The 24,194-nt window shown below is 37.1% G+C and overlaps 1 protein-coding gene across 1 annotated transcript in view; it reads right to left on the bottom strand.

Moving 5' to 3' along the window:
* The window catches only part of LOC115436613 (bile salt export pump-like), a 66,520-nt gene that overhangs the window by 8,603 nt on the left and 33,723 nt on the right, over positions 1 to 24,194 (bottom strand). Inside the window, 8 exon segments of the mRNA XM_030159512.1 lie at positions 1,448 to 1,645; positions 2,612 to 2,768; positions 5,036 to 5,277; positions 10,703 to 10,906; positions 15,458 to 15,619; positions 15,908 to 16,012; positions 22,594 to 22,764; positions 22,925 to 23,045. Coding sequence (XP_030015372.1) covers positions 1,448 to 1,645; positions 2,612 to 2,768; positions 5,036 to 5,277; positions 10,703 to 10,906; positions 15,458 to 15,619; positions 15,908 to 16,012; positions 22,594 to 22,764; positions 22,925 to 23,045 — 1,360 coding nt within the window.

Raw genomic sequence — 24,194 nt, 5'->3', positions numbered from 1 at the left:
AGAAAAATGGTCTGCATAATATCTTATCAGGGGAATATGCATTGTTTGCTTAAATGTTGGCTTATTGCAATTAGAATAGGGATAGAATTGTTCTAGATTTTTGAAAAACTAGCCGATCAAACTTCACTTACCTCCCAGATTTTCTGCTTATTATAAGACAATTTAGTTATATTTGAGAATATATGATTTGTTTCTGCATTACAGGGTGAGTCAGAAAAAACGCTCTTTCATTTAAAGAAATTGCACCACTGAAATGGAAAGGCTTATTTTTTCTTTTGATTATACAGTCATATTGATGTGGTTATTGAGCATGTCTGGCGATTGAATCATTGATTTATGGCATAGCATAACAGAGGGAATGTCCATTGTTTATTGTGCACCGAATATCTGCCAACACAGTTTATGCCACCGTGAATGAAATTGAAATTGTCAACCATTACAGCATGTTTACCTCGCCATCAAAATGTTTTGCCGCACGAAGTCGTCCGGCACGACCTTCAACCTGGCTACCATTCAGATTGATGCAAATCTGTGCTCGTTGTCGCATCTCTGACACAGCTCTTCTCGCCATTCGTGTTCGTCGTAGGGCTTGGATTTCAGCCGTGATGCGATTTCGGAGTTCCTGAAGAGTTTGTGGAACAGTCTGATACACACGGTTTTTTAAGATACCCCCACAAGAAAAAATCAAGGGGGGTCAAGTCCGGGGATCTAGGTGGCCACTCTCTCTCCTGACCCAAACAGACAACTCGATGAGGAAATAATACCTGCAATCGCTGTGGTCTTGCCATGACGAAAACTCCCTGGGCACTGTCATGTAGGCCTATGTCCTGAGTGTGAAAGCAAAGCCCCGACTCCTGTAATTGTTGTCAATTTCAAGTTTGTTCACTGTGGCATACATTGTGTTGGCAGGTATTTCAGTGCCCAATAAACAATGGACCTTCTCTCTCTTATGCAATGCAATAAATCTATGACTACATCACCAGACATGCTCAATAACCACATCAATATGACTGTATGGTCAAAAGAAAAATCAGTGTTTCTGTTTTAGCAGTACAATTTCTTTAAATGGAAAGAGCGTTTTTTCTGACTCACCCTGTATATGTGGCAGGTCATATAATCATCATATTGTCACACATTCATCCTACGAACATGTCGTTAGCCTCGTAGCATAATTGCTCTACTAAGTCATACTACTGGGAGAAAAGTATTGGGACACATTGAACTCAGGTGTTTCTTTTCTAACAGGGATCTGGGATACAAATCAATGATGACAAATGTCATAATATAGTTTTATATTGTCATAAATATTATTGCATTGTATTGGTTAGTTTGGTTTAAATTATTATCTTTGCTTGCAAAATGCCTCCAGAGATGTTCTTACTTAATTTCCAATACTTTTATCCATTTGTGTATGAGTTAGGTAATTATGCCGTGATGTCTTTCTCACCAATTTGCCTTGGTCAGGATCATAAAACCTCTCCAAAAGCTGCACGCTGGTGCTCTTCCCACAGCCACTGCTCCCCACAAAGGCCAGCGTCTGGCCAGGTTTCACTGCCACAGTCAGTCCATTCAGGACCTGGATGTCTGGTCTGGTGGGGTACGTGAACTTGCAGTCAATGAAGTCAAGATTGCCTTGGAAGTTCTCCTGAAAACAACAGAGGAGGGAGAGAACAAAGGTTAGAATGGGCAAATGCATGTTTGGTCCAACCTTCTGTCCACAGCTGGTAGGTCTCTAGACTAGAAAATGACATACTGATGGGTGATTTTCATCTTACACATCCATTGTCTTAAAACAGCTGTGAAGGCCAGTGTATGCAAATAATACAAAAATGAGATTCTGTTCTTGTTTCCCTCATTATTCAGATTTCCATCTCTCATTCCATGACTGATGTAAAAATTAACTCTGTAAAACCTGACCCATGAACAACTAGCCACAAAATTCTATTTTTTGGGAATTGAGATTTTATTTATTAGTGGAGTTTATTAGACCTTTTAACAATATCCAAACAAAACATTTTGCCATGCCATTTTGTTTACGATATATTTTCATATCACATTTGATATATTGGGTGTTTTTATGAAGCACCTTATATACCTGCAGTATCAAATTTGATACACGCATTTTAACACAATTTAATTGTACTATAAATAATCAATTATCAAGTAACTATGCATTGTTTCAGTACATGAAGTACTTATTTAAAAAAAGAAAAGAAAAAAGAATAACAATATAAAAAGTTCTTCTTAAGGTAACTTTTTGAAAATTACCAAAGACTTTCCTACAAACAGTGTGTGGATGATTTAATGGTAGCGGCCATATTGAATAAGGCAAAAAGAAAAAAGCCCTTCTACTGGCATCAGTAGGAGGATAATCCACCAGGGGACAGAAAACACATATCACGTATATAGGTCTCAGACCCTGGCTTAGCAAATATGATATAAATGGTTTTATAGGGTTAACAAGCTAAGCAATAAAAGAATTGCTCATTCTATCTGGATTTCATCTTTGAATTTATCATGAAAAAAGAGGAAAAGGCTTATTTTTATACAATAAGTGTGCCTTTGTGCCTGCAAAGTGCATAACATGTAGGATAACATAATGCCCCCATACCCATTTGTCTCCCTTGTCGTTGTACACGCTGATAAGAGGCACTCGGTCTAGGAGCTGGAAGAAACGTGCTGCTGAAATCTTGGCTTTGGCGTAGTCGGGGGTGTAGGAGGATGCTCTGCCAAGGGCTGTGCCGCTGGTAACAATGGCAGAGATGACCCTGCCAGAAAAAGAAACATGAATTTATGCCACAATTCTGACACAAGAATTACTTTCGGACAGGGTTTTCCCTAAGCACGTAAGTGTTTTTGCACCTAACCTGAGGAAAAGGAATATCTCTGCTGAGGTTTCTCCATAACTCTGGCAAGAGAGATAACAGATTAGCCTGAAGAGGCAGTGGTTCTTCTGGAAAGGAAAAACCACTGCCTCTAAGGTGAGATGGCGGCATCCATGTTAGCTGCAGCTGCATGGGCTCATGATAAAAACACTGATAAAACAGACAAACAGTGCAATATACTGGGAGGATCTTAGCTACACTGTGCAATATTGACTCTACCTCTCAACTTGGGACATATTCAGTACAGTACATTTTAATGTCTAACAAGTGCAGTGTTTTGGTTTTTAATTTTTATCAGATTTTATTATATGCATTATTTATTTAGGGATATTTATTAGGCCTGTAATGGCACACATACCAAACCGAACTGTTTCGGTACACACCTGTTCGGTTCGGTACACAGCTGTACTGAAACGCCACAGTATGATGAGAAAAAGAAAAAGGAACGAAAGACGTTGTTTGATGCGGAACTTTAAATCCGCGCAAGTTCCACACGGACATATTGAAGGATGTGCACAATGACCCAAAATACAAAATAGCAGATGATAAAAGGTAAAAAACAAACAAAAAAAACAACAAATATGATGTGAACCTGGAAGGAAGAGACCGGAGACCTTCCATCATCATTACAATCCCGTTTGGGATCAGTTCAGGTCCCAGTGAAAGACAAGAATGGGGAAACAGACGTTAATAAAACGGACGTTGTTTGGCCCCTAGGAACTACGGTAGTTTGGTAGTAGTGGACGTTGAAAGAATGTAAAATTTCACTTTAGTTTCACGCCAGCGTTAGTTACGTTAGTTATGGACCCCCCCAGCTCCGACCAAAAAAAACCCAAAAACATCCCCCCGACAAATCGCACTCTGCACATGTGTGCACGTACACAAAGTGTCCTAAACAGTTTGTTATCTGTTCTAAAATTAATAATTTGGTTAATTTTTTGTTGTCAAAGTTGCTCTTCAGTTTGTTTAAAGAGAATACCAGTTTGTCCTCTTGTTAATGTTGCACTTCATGTGGAATTTTTTTGTTATTTTTAAACAGAATGTGAACTGACAGAACTGTGATGTGATTTTTGTTGTTTGTTCAAAACTACCTGTCAGGGAAAAGTGCAATACTAATGTTTAAAATACATTTAGTAATATTAATAATTCATTTTATTTTCTATTTGATTTATAGCAGCAGAATTATATTCCTGTTTTTCTATATTCTATTGTGTCCAAAAATTGGGGGAAAAATGTTCAAAAATTCATAAATTTATTGAAGACATTTTGAGGGGTTTTATTTCTTCCCGTACCGAACTGAAAAAAACCAAACCTTGGCTTTCAAAACCGAAAACGTACCGAACCAAAATTTTGTGTACCGTTACAGGCCTAATATTTATACATTTTTGTTCTAACTATTTTATTCTGTCTACAAGTGTTTTATCTGTGTTTTTTGAGTCCAATGCATGGTCGCTTCATTTCTGCATTACAGGTATGATGTAAATGTTTAAATGACAATTAAAGAGTCTGAATATTTCAAAGAATAGGTTGTGAAATTGGAATTGTGTGTTGACTTCAATAGTGATCAGATTTGCATTACTATTTTCTAAATATTGTACAAATTTGGGTCCAGCATTATGCAAAGATGCTTCATTTTTAGTCAAATAAGAAAAACAAAAGGGCATTAAAGCACCACAAACCAAGGGAAAGTCCTACTTTAACCCATAAAAACACAAATATCCATCAGCGGACAAAATCATTTACCGATTTTCATGACCCATTTGCACATTCAGAGGCTCCGTAGTAAACGTGGAAACACTATCATCTTCTACAACATTGATTCACCAGTAAAACCCACAGTTTCATAAATGGCAGTGGATGGAGACACTTGGTTTTATGTTCAATTAAAGATAGATTTTACTGGAAAAAGTTACCTTTTCTTAAGTTTTCTCTGTTTTTGGTATAATAACCCTCAACTGTAATCTCAGCATGATGATTAAAGTACATGATCAGTAAATTAAATACCAGAAAATACCTGATTATCACTGAAAAAATGCAAAATGGAGGGGATAATATTATGATAAATGGGGATAAATCACTTAAGAAAGGTTAAATCTAAAGAAAAATTTATTTGGGAACTGTCACAAAAATGACATTTCTAAGTGCCTCACCTGAATACGAGGCTGAAATGAAGCCCCTCATATTTTACCAGGTAACCTCCAAATCTATAGGATGCTGCGTTGGTCAAGAAGACAACACACTGGGCAAAACCATAACAGGCTCCGTACACATTTGCCTTCTTCAAGGATGCTTGGTACGGAGCATCCAGCTGGGCCTCGTACATCTCCACAAAACTCCTCTCCTTCCCCAGGCCGGCGATAGTGCGAATGTTGTTTAAAGCCTCACCAGAAATCTGCGAAGCAATTAAAGGACACGTTGGATGTAATAGCACTGTAAATACCAGGCAGGAAAGGAGGATGCCTCAACAAGAGTTGCTCGTAATTCGCATGTGCTTTTAGTGTGTGAGTGAGAATTGAATACAGATAAAGTATTTGCTCTGTTCTTATCTACATCCTATTTTCTGCTGCTGCAGTAAGCCAGTTTCCCCCATAGGGATCATTAAACTTTCATCTAATCCACTTTATTTGAAGGACCAAATGGGTGGGGTTTACTGCTGTGGAATAATTAAGATAGCGTAAAGGAAGTTCACACTAAAATGACTTTTGGATACTTTCCTCTGATTGGGAACTTTCCGGCTCTCATTATATTGTCTTGAGTTTTTTTTTTTTTTTTTTTTATCCAATGTACCTTTCAGTACCATGACTGGATTTTAAGCATGGGTGGTCCCAGAAGGAACTGTGCCTGGACAGCATTATCTCCATTCCAAACTTGCCAAATTACAGGAGAACCTAATAAAATACAGTTGTAACTGACTATAGCGTCAGGGCAAGAGGTTTTTTTTTTTACCTCCGCCAAGGAGGTTATGTTTTTGCCAGGGTTTGTTTGTTTGTCTGTTTGTCTGTCCGTTAGTGTGCAACATAACTCAAAAAGTTATGGACAGATTTGGATGAAATTTTCAGGGTTTGTTGGAAATGGGATAAGGAAGAAATGATTAACTTTTGGGGGTGATCCGGAAGAAATCCTGGATTCTGGATCACTTTGAAATTTTCGTTAACATTGTGGTAAATGGGGCCAAAATTTTCGTTTCCCAATATCTCGCTTAATTATTGACCAAAACTCATGAAATTTCACTCAGGAATTGACAATGGGGTCCTCTATCACATTTCAAAGGCTGATCCGGATCTGATCCAGAAGGCGGATTTTATCTCAATTTCTATAAAAAATGGGGGTGCCCTTACTTTTTGGCCTACTGTGCCTTTAATATTAAAGGTAGAAATTTCTGACAAGCGCCATCGTGTAGCTCAGTCAGTTCCGCATCGGGAGTATGCCACCGGATTTCATGTAGCTTTAATACTTAAGGAGCTAGATCCAGAAGAAACCGCCATTACGAGAAATGTGATTTTCGTGGATAACTACTGAACTAATAAGGATATAATTATGAATTCAGTTGCTAATGGTATGTTTTCATGGTCAAGGAATCTTAAAATATAGGTCAAATAAATATGGGACTAATATTTATGGTGGAAATCACAATATGGGGGAATTGTGCAAATCTCATGCAATTTGACTCAGGGATTTACAATGGGGTGTTCTATCAAATGGCAAAGACTGATCCGGATCTTTCAAAAGTTATGGACAGATTTGGATGAAATTTCAGGAATATTGATACTGGCACAAGGAACAAATGATTAAATTTTGGTGGTGATCGGGGGGGGGGGGGGCACTGATCTGCCTTGGCGGAGGTCTGCGCTCTCAGAGTGCTTTTCTAGTTTTTTTATTTGTTTGTTTTTTGGGGGTTTTTGGTGTAAAATGCAAAAACCTGGAGCTTAAAATAAACTCTGTTGTTAAACTCAGATAGTGTCAGTGCACATGCAATTTAACAGGATTACTGGAGTCATGCTTTGACTTGCTGTAGAGGGTGGGGAAGCAAAATTTACAATGAACATTTAGTTGTTTTTTCTCAGCAGGCACTACGTCAATTGTTTTGAAACCAAACATATACTGATGTCATAATCATACCTAACACTATTATCCATACCTTTTCAGAAACTTTTGCCCATATGAGTAATCAGGAAAGCAAACCTCAAAGAGTGTGTGATTTGCTGAATGCACTCGTCACACCAAAGGAGATTTCAAACATAGTTGGAGTGTCCATAAAGACTGTTTATAATGGAAAGAAGAGAATGACTATGAGCAAAACTATTACCAGAAAGTCTGGAAGATACTATTAAAGAAGAATGGGAGAAGCTGTCACCCGAATATTTGAGGAACACTTGTGCAAGTTTCAGGAAGCGTGTGAAGGCAGTTATTGAGAAAGAAGGAGGACACATAGAATTAGGGCTGCACGATTTTGGCAAAAAAAAAAATCCCGATTTTTTCCTCTAAAAACTCGATTTTCGATTTTGATTTCGATTTTTGGGTAAAAATACAAAAGACAACAGAAGTCAGCATGCCGTTTTCGTGCGCAGCCAACAATGCAAGGCACTGCTCTGACCTCAAATCTGTGATGGGATCACGTGATGAACCCACAGAAGTTTTATTCTTAATTAAATCTTTATTGAATGAAGTAGAGTATACAAACAATGTATACAACAAGAAAATAACAGAAGTTTGTCAGGGGGAATACACTATATAATACAATGTCCACATCAGAGCAAATACTTATGTTTTTTATAGCCTTTTTTATACCTGCCTTTTTGTTTCCAGATTTATCGAACAGCTTTAAATAAAGTTCAACATCTTTCAAAAAATAAATAATATTTGGTTTTGTGTTACAGAACTTACATTTGTGAATGAAAATTAGCAAGTAAGAGGACTAAATTATATATATATATATATATATATATATATATATATATATATATATATATATATATATATATATATATATGTTTTGTTTGTTTTTTTTTTGTTTGTTTGTTTTTTTTTCTGGGTATCTGGGCCCACAGAAGTGATACCAATGTAAGTCAGTGACAGGCATCAGTCGTGCGTGTGTGCGTGCGTGTGTGTGTGCGTGGACCACGTTAATATGAGTGATCCACATGCGGTTCTATTTAAACTGGGGGATCTGTGCGTGGAATAGACCGACCCAGGACACGCTGGAGGGATTCTATGTGTGGAGCTGGTGGATGTGTGTGGGCAGGGGGCTGTGTGGGCTCCTCTGCTGAGGCTGATGACCCGAGACCTGGACCCGGTTCGGAAGAAGACAGTACGGTACGGATCCGGGGCAACGTAAGATGAGTGATCCGCATGCAGTTCTATTTCAGTTGCGGGATCCGTGCGTGAAGCCACAGCTTACATTGCTGTAAGTACTGCGGGCTCATGAACACATTTAAAGTCCAGTCATTACACGGACTTCTGTGACAGACCGCTGTCACTGATAGGAGGAGGAGCCTACGGGAGCCCGCAAGCGCGCGGCCCGCAGGCACGAGAGAGATGAAATCGATTTTACGATTTCCCTTTTTTAAAAATCGTACTAATTAAAAAATCCGATTTCGATTTAAAATCGATTAATCGTGCAGGCCTACATAGAATAAAAACATTTTCTATTATGTCAATTTTCTTGTGGCAAATAAATTCTCATGACTTTCAATAAAATAACTGGTCATACACTGTCTTTCAATCCCTGCCTCAAAATATTGTAAATTTTGCTTCCTCACCCTGTAGTATCTGGAAATCTCACTGGAAGCTGATAAAATTCCAGTTTGAACATGTAGATTAATGCTTACAGAGCAATTTTTTTTGTACTGGAAATATACATTTGAGATGCCAGCGTGGTCTAAATTGTTCAATCTCTTTACTTAAAAACTTCTGATGAGAGGGATGTTTTCAACTGTACTGAATGCGCACATTGTTCAGGTAATTGTACCTGATTCCTTTAGGGACACTGGATCAAAAGGCTAGTGTGCATTCTGATTTTACCCATGGGGAAAAGTAAGAAGAACCTGTTAACTTGACCTTGATGGACTTATTTGGTCTCATTATAAAGTATTTAACCCTTTCATGCATGAATTATGAGAACCTTAATCAAGAATTTTTTCCTGAGTGTTTTTATTCCTCTTTAGGCACAAAAAAAAAAACAAAAAAACAATGCAATTGATTTTTTATGAACCTATTTTTCATGTAGTTACCAAAATGTCCACTCAGCTGGATACCATGTATTTAATTTTTGAGGCAAAGAAACATGTATTTGCTGATATACTGTGAGAAAACTATGAAATAAAAACATTTTTAATGCTGCTAATCTGATGTTTTCTCACATTTTAACATATCTGCATGGAGATAATATGAACAAAAAATGATTAAAAACAAAACAAAACTGTTAATTACAGTCTAATAATACTTAGCTTTTTTTTTTTTCCTTACACTCAAACATGTTAGTGCAGATCAGGTTTATGTAGAACAGTGCAGTTACAGTAATAGTATGAATGTCAGCGTATGGGATGATACATAATCATCCTCTGTGTTGGCTGATATGGAACTAGAACAACAAAACCCATAAATATACAAGAGAACAGCTTTGAACAGCTGTCCACTGGAGTGACCACCATCCATGAAAGGGTTAATATACATTTTCAACAGTACATGTGTAAAATGAAATTTGCAATTATAAAATATATGCTTTTGAAAGCTTCGATTGCTAAGGTTATCAACCCTCAGTGGGAAATTAGTTGTACTGGCAGTATTATAATATTATAAAATTTTTATTAAATTAACTTTTTTTTATGTTTCCCAGATTACATCTTGTCCGATACCTGTGTGTCCTAAATTATGTATACTGGGCATTTATCCTGTAAACTGCTCTTTATCTGCTAAAGAAAGAAAAATGGTTGATTTATGTTTATTACAAGCTAAGCGGTGTATCGCTTTGTGTTGGAAAAATATTGCTCACCCCTCTTTTGACTTCTGGTTAAATAATTTAACCTCAAGTCTGGCTCTTGAGAAACTGACATATACGGTTAAAAAGAGAACTTCGGAATTTTATAACATTTGGAAGATGTTTTTGGATTTAATTAAGAGTGGTGATAATGAAGGGGTAGTGAGTAAGTGAAAAATTGGGACATTTTGTTTGATGTGGGAATGTACATGTACAGTATAGTATTATTCCAACTTTATACCTATGTTTTATTTATTATGTTATTTAATCAGCTGTTTCTATATAATGCTGTCAGATGAATGTTTGTCACATCTTTTTGAGATTTATTTTATTTATTTTTATTTTATGTATTTATTTCGCTTTATTTATAGATATTTATTTTCATTTATTCATTTATTTATTTATATATTTATTTTTTCTCTGTCATGTTCGAGATGTTCATGATGTTTAAAGTTTTGTATGAATGAAAAATAATAAATAAATGTTTATAAAAAAAAAAAAAAAGAACTTTTTTTAATCTGTCTGACAAAAAAGAAAAGGTTAAAAGGTTCATTGGTTAAACTAAATTGCCCATATGTGAGAGTGACTAGTTGTCCGTCTCTATATCTCAGCCCTGTGATGAACTGGCGACACATCTGGGTGTACTCTGGCTTGGCCCATAGGTAGCTGGGATAGGCTCCGAGACCCCCGCAAACCTCTTGAGGATAAAGTGGTTGATGAATGAATGAATGAATAATATATAAAAAACAATAAAATGAAACAAGGCAGAGATGCCAGTTAAAAGTGGAGCCCTCAGTAATGCTCAAAGCTACCTGAAACACTCTAAATAAGAATGTCTTACCTGTCCAGCAGCCTCCATGGCCTGCTTGTCCTGCTTGGCAAACCCTGTGAGCATCTTAGCCTGGAAGCCGCCAGACAGAGCAAGGAACGGCAGGAAGCAGACGATCAGCAGTGTGAGCTTCCAGCTGAAGAAGAAGGACATGAGGACGGCCACGCCAATATTGGTCAAAGAGTTGACGATCATGCCGATCTGTGATCCGGTAGCCTTGATACAAGGAAGACAGGGTAAGAGTAGAGGAAACTGTTTACATTCACACCAATACTCTGATTATTACACTGGTCAACAACAAATTTATTGTTTAAGTTTTTTGAGATGATTTAGGATAATTTTGGTGTGCTGAATCCAAAAATCACATTCATTTTGCTCAGTCAGGTCAACTTTCTGAACTATGCTACATATTGGCTTTTTAACATTTTTGCTTACATTTATGGGCATTTTCACATCATATGATACAAAATTCTTTCATATTTCTTGCAATAAACGAGTTCTGAAGATTTTACTTTTGCCAATTTATGAGTAATGGTTTTTTTAATATTACAGGTGAATGAAATGGCTTCGACTAGAAGATCTTGCAAAAATAAGCCTGACGTATTCTGCTACATATGCGGTGAATACAGGGTGGGGAAGCAAAATTTACAATATTTTGAGGCAGGGATTGAAAGACAGTGTATGACCAATTAGTTTTTTGAAAGTCATGAGAATTTATTTGCCACAAGAAAATTGACATAATAGAAAATGTTTTTATTCTATGTGTCCTCCTCTCTCAATAACTGCCTTCACACGCTTCCTGAAACTTGCGCAAGTGTTCCTCAAATATTCGGGTGACAACTTCTCCCATTCTTCTTTAATAGTATCTTCCAGACTTTCTCATAATAGTTTTGCTCATAGTCATTCTCTTCTTTCCATTATAAACAGTCTTTATGGACACTCCAACTATTTTTGAAATCTCCTTTGGTGTGACGAGTGCATTCAGCAAATCACACACTCTTTGAGGTTTGCTTTCCTGATTACTCATATGGGCAAAAGTTTCTGAAAAGGTATGGATAATAGTGTTAGGTATGATTATGACATCAATATATGTTTGGTTTCAAAACAATTGACGTAGTGGCTGCTGAGAAAAAACAACTAAATGTTCATTGTAAATTTTGCTTCCCCACCTTGTAAACCATTGTACCTAACAGGAATCAAGTGATCAAATGATTTTTTTTCTCTTAAAACCTATTTTGTGTGAGAACCATATATAAAATCAACTGATAAAGTCACAAAAATGTCATCAATTTTGTGAGAAGATCAAATTTTTCAAAATCAAGTCAGAAAAAAAAACCTGACCTGATTGAGAAAAACAGATGTCATTTTTGGATTTAGCGGTGCAAAATGGTCCTAATTCAGTTGAAAAAACCTAGACAACTTGCAAAAAACATTTTTTTGTAACCCAGTGTTATCCGATTTCTGGAGTTGTCAGATTATTATAAACAGGATAACCTGATATGTTCTACCAGGTAACAGCAATAATCTAATTATGAGAAATCAGATGAACACACCTGGATTTCTCCACAGTACTCCAATGTTTTCCAGTGTGTAAACAAGTTAATCTGATTTATTTTGTTCTTATAAGTCAACAACTAAAAATCATAGAAAAAGGAAGTAACATAATCAAACGTGAGTGGGAGACAGTGAACCCATGACCCATGACCATAAAAATCAGATGAGAGCCATCATATAATTATAATAATCAGATCTGATGTGTTTACATTAGGGCTGTCAAAATGAACACATTAATTCGGATTAATCCATCATCATGATTAATCTGATTACAAATTTTAATGCTGTTAACCCATCTGTAGTGCAGAATGACACTGAACGTCTCTGCCAATGCATATTTGCAGCAGTTTGTCCAAGTAGAGTTATTGTTGCGCATGCTCCAATAGGCAGTTGATCTGGTCATGACAGGCAGCAGGACCAACCCATAAAGACAGAAGATGCTAAACAGCACGTTGGGCCACATGATGGGAAATTTGAGTACAAACAAACCCAAGACAGAACAGTTGACCAACAAAGTACAGGGGTTGGACAAAATAATGGAAACACCTTCACCTCAAGATGATAATGCCCCAATCCATACAGCTAGAATTGTTAAAGAATGGCATGAGGAACATTCTAATGAAGTTGAGCATCTCGTATGGCCGGCACAGTCCCCAGACCTCAACATTATTGAGCATTTATGGTCAGTTTTAGAGATTCAAGTAAGACGTCGATTTCCACCGCCATCGTCTCTAAAAGAGTTGGAGGGTATTCTAACTGAAGAATGGCTTAAAATTCCTTTGGAAACAATTCACAAGTTGTATGAATCAGTACCTCGGAGAATTGAGGCTGTAATTGCCGTAAAAGGCGGACCTACACCATATTAAATTATATTTTGTTGATTTTTTAAGGTGTTTCCATTATTTTGTCCAACCCCTGTATTATGCACACTTGCACACTGCAGGAGGGAGTTTTCTTTTCACCAAAGCACTTCCATCTTAAAATACCACATTAACACAAAGCATGTTAGGGATTCTGCTAGCACTTCCACTAACGCATGGCCCAGCTTGCGACAAAGACGTTAAGTGCACATATATTCCCTCCTTTCTTGAGTCTGTTCGCTCATGCAAGATGAACCGCGATTAATATAGATTACAAATGAATGATATTTAATCGTGATTAATCAAAATCATCTGTTTCACTACTAATAATCTACAATATTTCGTTTACTTAGTCGGTTCACCGCTATTCACCCTGTGTCTGTTCTCCCCACCTCTCTCTGGGGGAGTGGCTACCAATTAAGATGTAGCCGCTTAAGGGCCAATGGCGACGGGACCTGAGGTGACCCATCTGTGCCCTGTCCTGACCTGTGACCCCGGACCTCCTCCCTTACCCTCACCTATGTGGATGGACCACCTCACCCCCACCAGATGTACCCCCATGTGACTGCATCCTTACAGACTGGTATGACATCAGCAAATGGATGTCCGTCAGTCCTGGTCTCCTCTACAGCCTGTCTGTCAGTGGGAATGGATCTCTCCATCACCGTGGTTCTCCCTGAGGTTTCTCTTTTTCCCACTGGGTTTTTTGGAATTTTTCCTTGCCGAGAAGCAGGGTCTAAGTCTGGGGATGCCCGGGACATTGACCCATTTGCTTCACCAACTGTTTAGTGATTACTTGACTGTTTGTTTATTTTCATTGTGTTTTTTTTTAATCAATTAAACTATTTCTGTAAAGCCCTGTGAGGCGACTTTGTTGTGATATTGGGCTCTATAAATAAAACTGAACTGAACTGAAATTAATCCACATAAACCCAGTGATTAATCTCATTAAAAATGATAATTATTTGACAGCACTAGTATTTTCCTGTATTTCATTTACTGATCAGATCACAGAGAAAACTAAAGAAAAAGTGACTTTTCAGCAAAGATATCATTAACTGAGCATAAACCAAGTGTCTCCATCCACTGTCATTGATCCAACTCCATGGGTTTTACTGATGAATCAATGTTGTAGAAGTTGAAGTTGTTTCCATGTTCACTACGAAGTCTCTGAACGTCCAAATGGGTCATATGTGCTGACCATAAAAAGATGACAAACTGCATTTTACATCAATTATTTACATGTTTTGGTAGAATTAATGGATCAACAGAGCCCGCGGGGCCAAAAAATTTGTATTAATATTCATCTACTTTAAAAAATATAATAAATCAGGACAATGGATGTTTTTTTCAACTTTTGCTCAAAGTTTAGACCCTAATGTTAATAAAAGTACATCAAAAGTGTATTTTAGTGCAAACTTTAATGTTCAAACATGATTTTTAATTTTTGTGGGGTGGAATATACGCTATCAAAAATCTCTGACACGAACAATTAATTTATGCATATCATCGCCAATCCAGCCGGAAAAAAACAGGCGAGGATAAAAAATTCTAATTTCTCTTTTAGTTTGTTACAGTTTACTCAGGCATAGTAATAGATACAATATTTTAGACAATGGGAATAGATTCTGTGAGGTCTCTAAATGTCCATAGACACCAAGAACATCTATATGAACCTTATTATTGTGAAGTAATTCTTCATTTACTTTGGGTATGTCTTTTTAGGCATTTTACCCCTGAAAATATGGTCAGGGTTAAACAGGTTTAGTTTAGTTTAGTTTATTAGTTTGATCCCCATTAGCTGCTGCATACCCCAGCAGGTACTCTTCCTGGGGTCATCAACAACACAAAAACAAAGCACCAACAATTTCCCACAACTCACTCAACAAACAGGATGTACCTACACTCAACACAACAACACAAAACCAAAAATCAGCAACAGCACACAATACAAAACAATTACAATAATAATATCAACAACAACAGAAAAAAGAATAAATAAACCAAAAATCAGAAAAAAAAACACAAAAAAAACCAATAAAAACAGCTCCACAACAAACAAAAAAACAAACCGTCTAGATGATGTCATAGGATATGCAATAGCTCAGACAGACATTCTTGGGTAAATATGAAAATTCTCAACCTTTTAGAAAAACTGCTTGAATTTCTGAAATTAAAAATTGTGGCAATGTATTCCATGCCACCATTGCCCTGTATTGCACACTACCCTGTATTTGATTCATTAAACAGTTACATCAGTAGATGTTTTTTGTCTGTGGTGGATGTTCGAGTCTTTATGGGTTAATGAATGACTTGTCAAAATCAACATCTTTGTTCTGAGGCTGCAACTCACCCCCTGAACCTGTGATGCATCTGTGGCCAGACGTGTGGTAAGCGCTCCAGGGCTGTTCCTGTGATCATCAAACCAACCGATCTCTTGACCCAGCATGGCATGAAAGCCGAGCCGCCGCAACCTACGGGTCAGCAGTTCTCCTGACTTGGAGAAGGAATATCCCTGTGGAAGAAACATATTCTTATTAAATTCTATCACAGTCACCCTCTGTATAATGTAATACTTTTGTAATCTAGAAAAATCCTCTCTCCCCACAGTGGGTCACAAGTCATGGATCAATTATGAAATGTGAGCTCTGCAGTGGGGAAACCCATGCTGTTAAAAAGATGGTTTTAATTTAACACAATAAGTGTGCCTCCCATGACTTCATTCAACCTTGAACAGTAGCAGGGGGTTAAAGCAGCACAAAGAACTAAAGCAATCAGTCTTACTAAAGCAGACTTACTGTACCTGCAGCATCTGAGTGAAGAAAGACACAACGCCGACCACCACAAAAAACAGGCAAATACTGTCAATGTCCCTCCTCTGAACCACTGGATCTGTAAGTGAAAATGTCTGCAAACACATTCACATAGAGAAGCAGGCTCAGATGCATAATGCACATATGCATATTCAAATCATATTTGTTAGTAGTCAGAAAAAATATTGACAGAAATATATCATGTTATCTAAGTTCATACTTGCGTCTACTTTTCAACCATGGGAAGAGAAGGAAATGTAAAGGTGCTATTGTGAATATTGATCATTTGTGGTATTTTATCTTATCCCATCTTATCTTACTACATTGATATTTTTTCTTAAAACAAATAGAGATTTGATGCTGATTCCCTGCTGAATTTACTCAGTAGCTACTGTTTAGATAGCTGGCACATGCGGACATGAAGATTGCAGTTGTGTGTTTGAAACAAGCATAATATTCTGGTAAAAAAAAATATTATATATATTAATCTCAGTCTTATGATGGCGTATTAGGGCCACGTAAGAAAAAAAAAACGCTTGTCACCACGAGAATAAAGTCGTTATTTGATGAGAATGAAGTCGTTATTTAATGAGAATAAAGTCGTAGTTTTAAAAAAGTCATTATTTAACGAGAATAAAGTCGTTAATTAATGAGAATAAAGTCATAGTTTTAAAAAACTCATTATTGAACGAGAATAAAGTCGTTAATTAATGAGAATAAAGTCGTTGATTAATGAGAATAAAGTCATTATTTAACGAGAATAAAGTCGTACTTTTATGAGATTAAACTCGTAATATTTTGAAAATTCGACAGAGTTTCCGGCTTTACGGCGAAGGCAATAAGCGAAGCAGCAACTTTCCCTTCTGTTGGACTCAAACTCACAGTAGAATCCCCACAGTTTGTTCAGAAACACCAAACCTCTGTTTAGTTCTCTGGTGTTTCCACTGATAACCCTACAGCTGACCACTTCATCAGTTTCTCCTCCATAAAAGAGGAAATTTGCTACAAATCAGTTCAGTTCTTACAACAAACCCAAATGTGTGCGAACTCCTCAAAGTCCTTAGACTCGTGTTGATGGAGGACAGACTAATGAAAGCAGAACTTCACTAAATGTTCCAAGTTCTACATCAATGATAAGGTACAACTTCTCATTATGATTTTATTCTCGAAATATAACGACTTTATTCTCGTTAAATAACGACTTTATTTCGTTAATTAATGAGTTTCTTAAAATTATGACTTTATTCTCGTTAAATAATGACTTTATTCTTGTTAAATAATGACTTTATTCTCGTAGTGACCAGCGTTTTTTTTTTTTTTTTTCTTATGTGGCCCTAATATGCCGTCGTAGAGTCTGGCACCGTCCAAAACCATTCTAGAATACAGTGTTATTTGGAGCGTTTGCATCAATAATCACTAAATGCAGGAGGCAGCAACAGTGCAAACTAATATGTGACAGAAGTTGTTTTGGCAGAACATTTACAGATGGAGAAGTGTGCCGTGGTATTAAAATGACTAAATCCCTGCACAAATCAACATATAAAAAGATCTGTGTGTTTGACAGGTTTGCCATTTTCAGTGAGTAGTTGCAGCTTGTTCAGAAAGGTAACATACAGACAGTGGAAAGAAGGAAAATGCCAGCTGAAATAGTTACCCGTTGGCAGGATTATAATGGCAGAGTACATCCTGTGAGGCAGGTTAGACTCCTACAGTAGTAATTCCTCTCAGTCATCATTACAGACTCATGAGACCTGTGTGGCAGTGAGTTCACCTATGGCAGGGCTGTCAAACATGAGGCCGTGGGTCAGAACTGGCCTGCCAAAGGGCCCAATCCGGTTTATAGGTTAAATTTGCAAAGTGCAAAAAAAATACACAGAAGATATTAACAATCACACTCATTCAGGCACCACATAAAGCCCAAGTGGATCTCAAGTGGGCCAGACCAGTAAAATAATAGCATATACAGGGTGGGGAAGCAAAATTTACAATGAACATTTAGTTGTTTTTTCTCAGCAGCCACTACGTCAATTGTTCTGAAACCAAACATATATTGATGTCATAATCATACCTAACACTATTATCCATACCTTTTCAGAAACTTTTGCCCATATGAGTAATCAGGAAAGCAAACGTCAAAGAGTGTGTGATTTGCCGAATGCACTCGTCACACCAAAGGAGATTTCAAAAATAGTTGGAGTGTCCATAAAGACTGTTTATAATGGAAAGAAGAGAATGACTATGAGCAAAACTATTACCAGAAAGTCTGGAAGATACTATTAAAGAAGAATGGGAGAAGTTGTCACCCGAATATTTGAGGAACACTTGCGCAAGTTTCAGGAAGCGTGTGAAGGCAGTTATTGAGAAAGAAGGAGGACACATAGAATGAAAACATTTTCTATTATGTACATTTTCTTGTGGCAAATAAATTCTCATGACTTTCAATAAACTAATTGGTCATACACTGTCTTTCAATCCCTGCCTCAAAATATTGTAAATTTTGCTTCCCCACCCTGTAAACCTATAAATAATAACTCCAATTTTTTCAAGTTGAACAGTATTCTGCCTGTTACTAAATGTTTTTGCCTTTGCAGATCCACTGTGATCTCTGAGTTGTAATGTACATGTGTAAATGACAAAAATAGAGGCGAAGTATTGTTAAAATAAATACATAAAATAATTTTTCTGAATACATTTCAGGTTGTTCAGGTTGCTCACATTGGTTGTGAAAAGATAGTCTGTAACTATAAACATTTTCATAATGCAATTTTACGTTATTGCATTAAAACAAAAAGGAAAAAAAATGCCATTATTTATAGTTTTATGTATGCTATTATTTTACTGGTCTAGCCCACTTGAGATCGAATTGGGCTGTATGTGTTCCCTAAACTAAAATGAGTTTGACACCCCTGATCTATGGTGACACTGTACTCTGCCTGTATTTTCTTATTTTACTTTTGTTGTGGTGTTTTAGAGACATTTCTAGGTGTTTATGTGGATTTGGATAAACTGCAGGTCTGTGAGACTTAGTCACATAAGTCAGTGACATTCACTCAGAACCTTCTGTATAACTGTATGAAAAGTGTACATGTATTAACAAGTGATTTTCTATGTAACTGCTGTGAAAATATCAAAAAATTATTGTTGTGTAACTGCTTTGTTCTCTAGACCTTAACTCAGCTCCTGATTTTTTTCATATCTATTTTTGTTCATCATAAAGATAACAATATATCATAGATGATTATTTTGCAACATATCAAGTATTGCAGAACTGTGTAATGCATTATGTTGTGAATAACTCTTTGACTCACACCCCTATTTTCTACAGATCATTATTAACAGAAACTATTAATAATGTAAAAATTCACACATCAATAGGGGCCCATATAATATTAATTATAAAACTGATTTATTTAAAAGTCTACCAGTGATTCTGTCAGTTATTATTGCCGTTAGAGTCACCTGGTACACTGTGCACAGCCTGGTCTAAAAAAAAGTCCCACAATATAATATTTTATTGGACTTCCTTGTGGATTTGCCATGTGATCCCTTTTGATCGGCTCTAGGAGTGTGATTTTTAGTTCCATCCATAGTTGCAGGAATATTTGCGCAAGATCTTGTGTTGCTGAAAATGATGTCTTACACTGGCTGAACCACACTTTCCAATTTTAGCCTCATAAATCCTGGTATCGTCATCTTGGAATATACCTGTATCATCAGGGAAGAATAAAATCCACTGATGTTCAGACCAGGTCATTCAGTATACTGTAAATTCCGGACTATAGACTGCATCTGAATATAAGCCGCAGACCCTAATTTTAGAAAGAAAATCAATTTTGTACACGTAGAAGCCACACCGGTTTATAAGCTGCGAGTGTCCACCAGTGGTGATTTCTCACAGACTGCAAGAGAAGCCTGGCTTCCCCTATCATTACGAAAATTAAATGGTTAAATATGTTTGGTTGTGTTGACATTTCATTGACTACACATGTGTTAAAACACGTTCATCTCACAGACGAGTTCGTTCAGAATCAGCTTTATCACAGATCATCAGACTCAATGTTGTTCACTTCTCATACATTCCCGTTGCGCTGTTTCCTCATACGATCTATGGTCAGTGCATTTCCCCGTTGAAGCCTGGCTTCTATAGGAGTCTATGGGAGCGAGTGGAACCTTTTTTTTTCATTGCGTCAAAACTGGACGGTAATTGGATAAAGGTTTTCTTTGAGTTCAAACGAAATTCTTCCCTGTATGTAAATGGGTATGATATATGTGAGCTTGCTGTCATATCTATAGGTTGATTCGTTGTTAATAAGATGATTAAAAAACAAAAGACAAAAAACGAGGCAATAAAAGGATAGTAATAAAGCACATTTTCTCTTTCTTTTTTTTTTGCCGGTGGACTTATCGGGGTTTCCTTTGGATTCGTGCCGATACGGGATTGACTTGCTTTTGCGCCGGCTGTGGATTCACGGACTTAAAATGACTTGAAAGAGACTTGAAAGTGAACAAATTTTTGTTTTTCGTTAGAGTAGGACTTTTAATTTATTTTTAAAATATAAAGATTAAAAACAAGCAATTACATCTGTTGTAATATTTTCATTTAACATTACGCACGACGTGCGCATTAATTCTGAGATGCTTTAAATTTATGACGGTCTCTGGAGAGCTTTATTGGGTGTTTTCATTCAGAGTTTTGTTTTGTATATTTGTGAAACAATATTAACTTTTGAAGGTTTACTATTTTTCCTTAAAAGTTCCCCTTTTGTGTGTGTTAATATTAACTTTATAAAGGTTAAGTTGTTAATGTTATCCATTTCTGCATACCAGGTAACAATAGACAGATTCTTCCCTGGGGTGTGGCAGGCAGCAAGGTAAAATCATCGTATAAGCCGCGTTGGAGTATAAGCCGCAGTGTTTAAAGCGTGGGAAAAAAGGAGCGGCTTATAGTCCGGAATTTACGGTATTTAGATTCAGATGACCTCGTTTTATGGACACATAATGTTGCTGAAACAATATGGGAACTTTTTTTCAGGGGTTCAATCAGTGCCAAATCCACACTAACCCTCACGTGGTTCTGCTTAGGGTGTCCCTGATCCTGCATCCATAATATATGATCTATAAATGTCACATCTATTTCTATCCATATTTGCATTAATTTTTAATGCCGAACCCAGAGCTGACTGACTGAAACAACCCCAGATCATAACACTGCCCCTGCAGGCTTGTAATGTAGGCACTAGGCAGGATGGGTAATCGCTTCATCTACCTCTCGTCATCATTGTGGAACAGGGTCAGTCTGGACTGCTCAGACCACATAACCTTTTTCCTCTGAAACACAGTCCAGTCTTTATGTTTAAGAAATGAGAAGCTCCTGCATCAGTTAAAGGGTTAAAGAACTTGTTACAGTTGAAACATATTAATCATATTAATATTAAACATAATAAAAACGTATTATCGCTGAGTTATATGAAGGGTCCAACTTTTTTTTGGCCAGACTGTGTATAATTCTACAGAACTGTCTGCATTGGCATTGCAGAACTGACTTAAAATATTTAAGAATGTATTGAATAAGAAACAGATGCACTTATTAGATCAGATCGCACAGATTGAATTGGATTAGATTCAATAGATTGCACACTGGAAGTTCCCCCTCTGGGATCAATAAATTATCTTATCTTATCTTATCTTATCTTATCTTATCTTATCTTATCTAGTATAGTCTAGTCTAGTCTTACCTTACCTTATCTTGTCTTCTTTGGTCTAATCTAGACTACTTTAACTTACTTTAATTTATCTTGTCTAATCTAGTATAGTCGAGTTTTACCTCACCTTACCTCATCTTATCTTGTCTAGTCTAATCTAGTATATTCTAGTCTTACCTTACCTTATCTTGTCTAGACTATTTTTCCCTTATCTTATCTTATCTTATCTTATCTTGTCTAATCTAGTATAGTCTAGTCTTACCTTACCTTACCTTACCTTACCTTACCTTGTCTTGTTTGGTCTAATCTAGACTACCTTACTTTACCTTAATTTATCTTGTCTAATCTAGTATAGTCGAGTCTTACCTCACCTTACCTTATCTTATCTTGTCTTGTCTAGTCTAATCTAGTACAGTCTAGTCTTACCTTACCTTACCTTACCTTACCTTACCTTGTCTTGTTTGGTTTAATCTAGACTACTTTACTTTACCTTAATTTATCTTGTCTAATCTAGTATAGTCGAGTCTTACCTCACTTTACCTGATCTTACCTTGTCTTGTCTAGTCTAATCTAGTATAGTCTAGTTTTACCTTACCTTATCTTGTCTAGTCTATTTATCCCTTATCTTATCTTATCTTATCTTATCTTATCTTATCTTGCCTTGTCTTGTATAGTCAAGTCTTACCTTACCTTACCTTACCTGATTTTATCTTGTCTAGTCTAATCTAGTAGTCCAGTCTTACTTTACCTTATCTTGTCTATTTTTCCCTTATCTTATCTTATCTTATCTTATCTTATCTTATCTAGTCTAATCTAGTTTTACCTCACCTTACCTTATCTTATGCGCTTTAAACAATTATAATAAGCGTTGTCATTATCATGGTCAGCATGTTGTGATAGTATTGTCGCTTACTCTTCACACATATAAGCTTACACTTTGACTGGGTTAAAGCTGTAGAAAATCAGATTCTTACTGCCAAGATTTGACTGAACAGTAGAGAATACACCGGGCTGACACCTCCGTTTACTGCAGCCCCAATAGAGCCAAAAAGCAAATATGGCCATTCAGGGATGTTATACTTGAGGATCCTGGCAACTGGAGCAGGTTCCACAGGTTCCTCCTCTTCTTCCTCAGGGATAGCATTCTGAGTACATAATGAGTGGGCACACAATCATACACATGCAGACACTAACTTGTGTTAACTATCTGATGTTAAATGTGAATTTCAAGCATGTGGTTAACACTCCAGCAGTACGTAACCACCCACATATACACTGAGGCATAAATCGGTACCACAAACGCACCTTAGTTTTGTCTGCCTGTGTATTGGCATAGGCTCTGGGGCCAAGCTCTCCAACAACAGGAACTGAAGATTCAGGGACGAGGTTGGACAGCTGTGACCGTGACCGCTGGCGAATTGAAGCTCTGAAAACAAAAATCAAAAGCAGTGGTGGCTGGTGAAATTATTTTTTGGTATGCAAGTCAGTTTTCAGATGCACTATAAGCCAATATCAACCACTACGATACACCAAAGCACATGCACCACTATTTTAAATATTAATTTAAATAAAAATATAAAGTACATGTTTTCAGTCATGTATTTTCTATATGTAAATTTCACTCATCTACCCTTCAAACCAGTGGCGGCTGCTCGTCCTTCAGACAGGGGAAGCTCATTGTCGACTTACATCAAAAAAAAAAAAAAAGTCAAGTTATTTAAACATACATTCGTCCCTCCGTTCCTTTTTAAGAAAATGCTCAGTAACCTTATCGTACCAGTAGGCATCTTTTTCAGGGACTGGACCAGTGTCCTCTCAATGTCCCCAAAGCTGGGCTGCTTAGACGGCCTTGGCCCATTGTGTTGTGGGTGTAAGACTTCAGCCTTTTTAAACTAGAGATGCTCCTTTCACTCCAACCTAGCTGACAGTTTGATTGATTTAACTATCTACAAAATGATATTAAACTCGAACAAGAAATTATTAAATTACGTAACTGAAACAAGAAAACGATGAAATTATGTTAAATTGAAAAAAGGAAGTACAATGACTGTGTTTTATTTACAGTGCAAGAAATGAACGAGTAATTTCGTAGTGGTTTCTCTCTCGATTTCACAGCAGAATGTGTGACGGTATTAAACTGAACTGTGTCAGTGAAGGAGGAGAGCTCAAAATAGCTGTCAATCAAACGGGGTTCAGCCTTTCGACTGATCCTCCAATCAGCACGTGGGATTCTGGCGTCCAGCCTGGCCGAGCTCCGCCCACAGCTCCATTCACCCCCAGAGACTCCCGGCGTCCAGGGGCGGGACAACATCGTGGCATTTATCCAATTACCGTCCAGTTTTGAGGCAATGAAAAAAACTGCTCCACTCAGTCCCATTGAAGCCCAGAGACGGACACAGTCTACGGACAAATGCACTGAGCAGAGATGGAGGAGAAAACAGCGCAATGGGAATGGAGGAGAAGTGAACAACATCGTGTTTGTTGATTTGTGATAAAGCTGATTCTGAACAAACTCGTCTTTGAGATGAACGTGTTCTAACACATTTGTAGTCAATGAAATGTCAACACAACCGAA

The sequence above is a fragment of the Sphaeramia orbicularis genome, chromosome 2 (assembly GCF_902148855.1).
Source record: "Sphaeramia orbicularis chromosome 2, fSphaOr1.1, whole genome shotgun sequence".
Classification (NCBI taxonomy): Eukaryota; Metazoa; Chordata; class Actinopteri; order Kurtiformes; family Apogonidae; genus Sphaeramia; species Sphaeramia orbicularis.
Note: the sequence above shows the minus strand (reverse complement) of the source record. Positions and strands in the feature narration are given on the sequence as shown.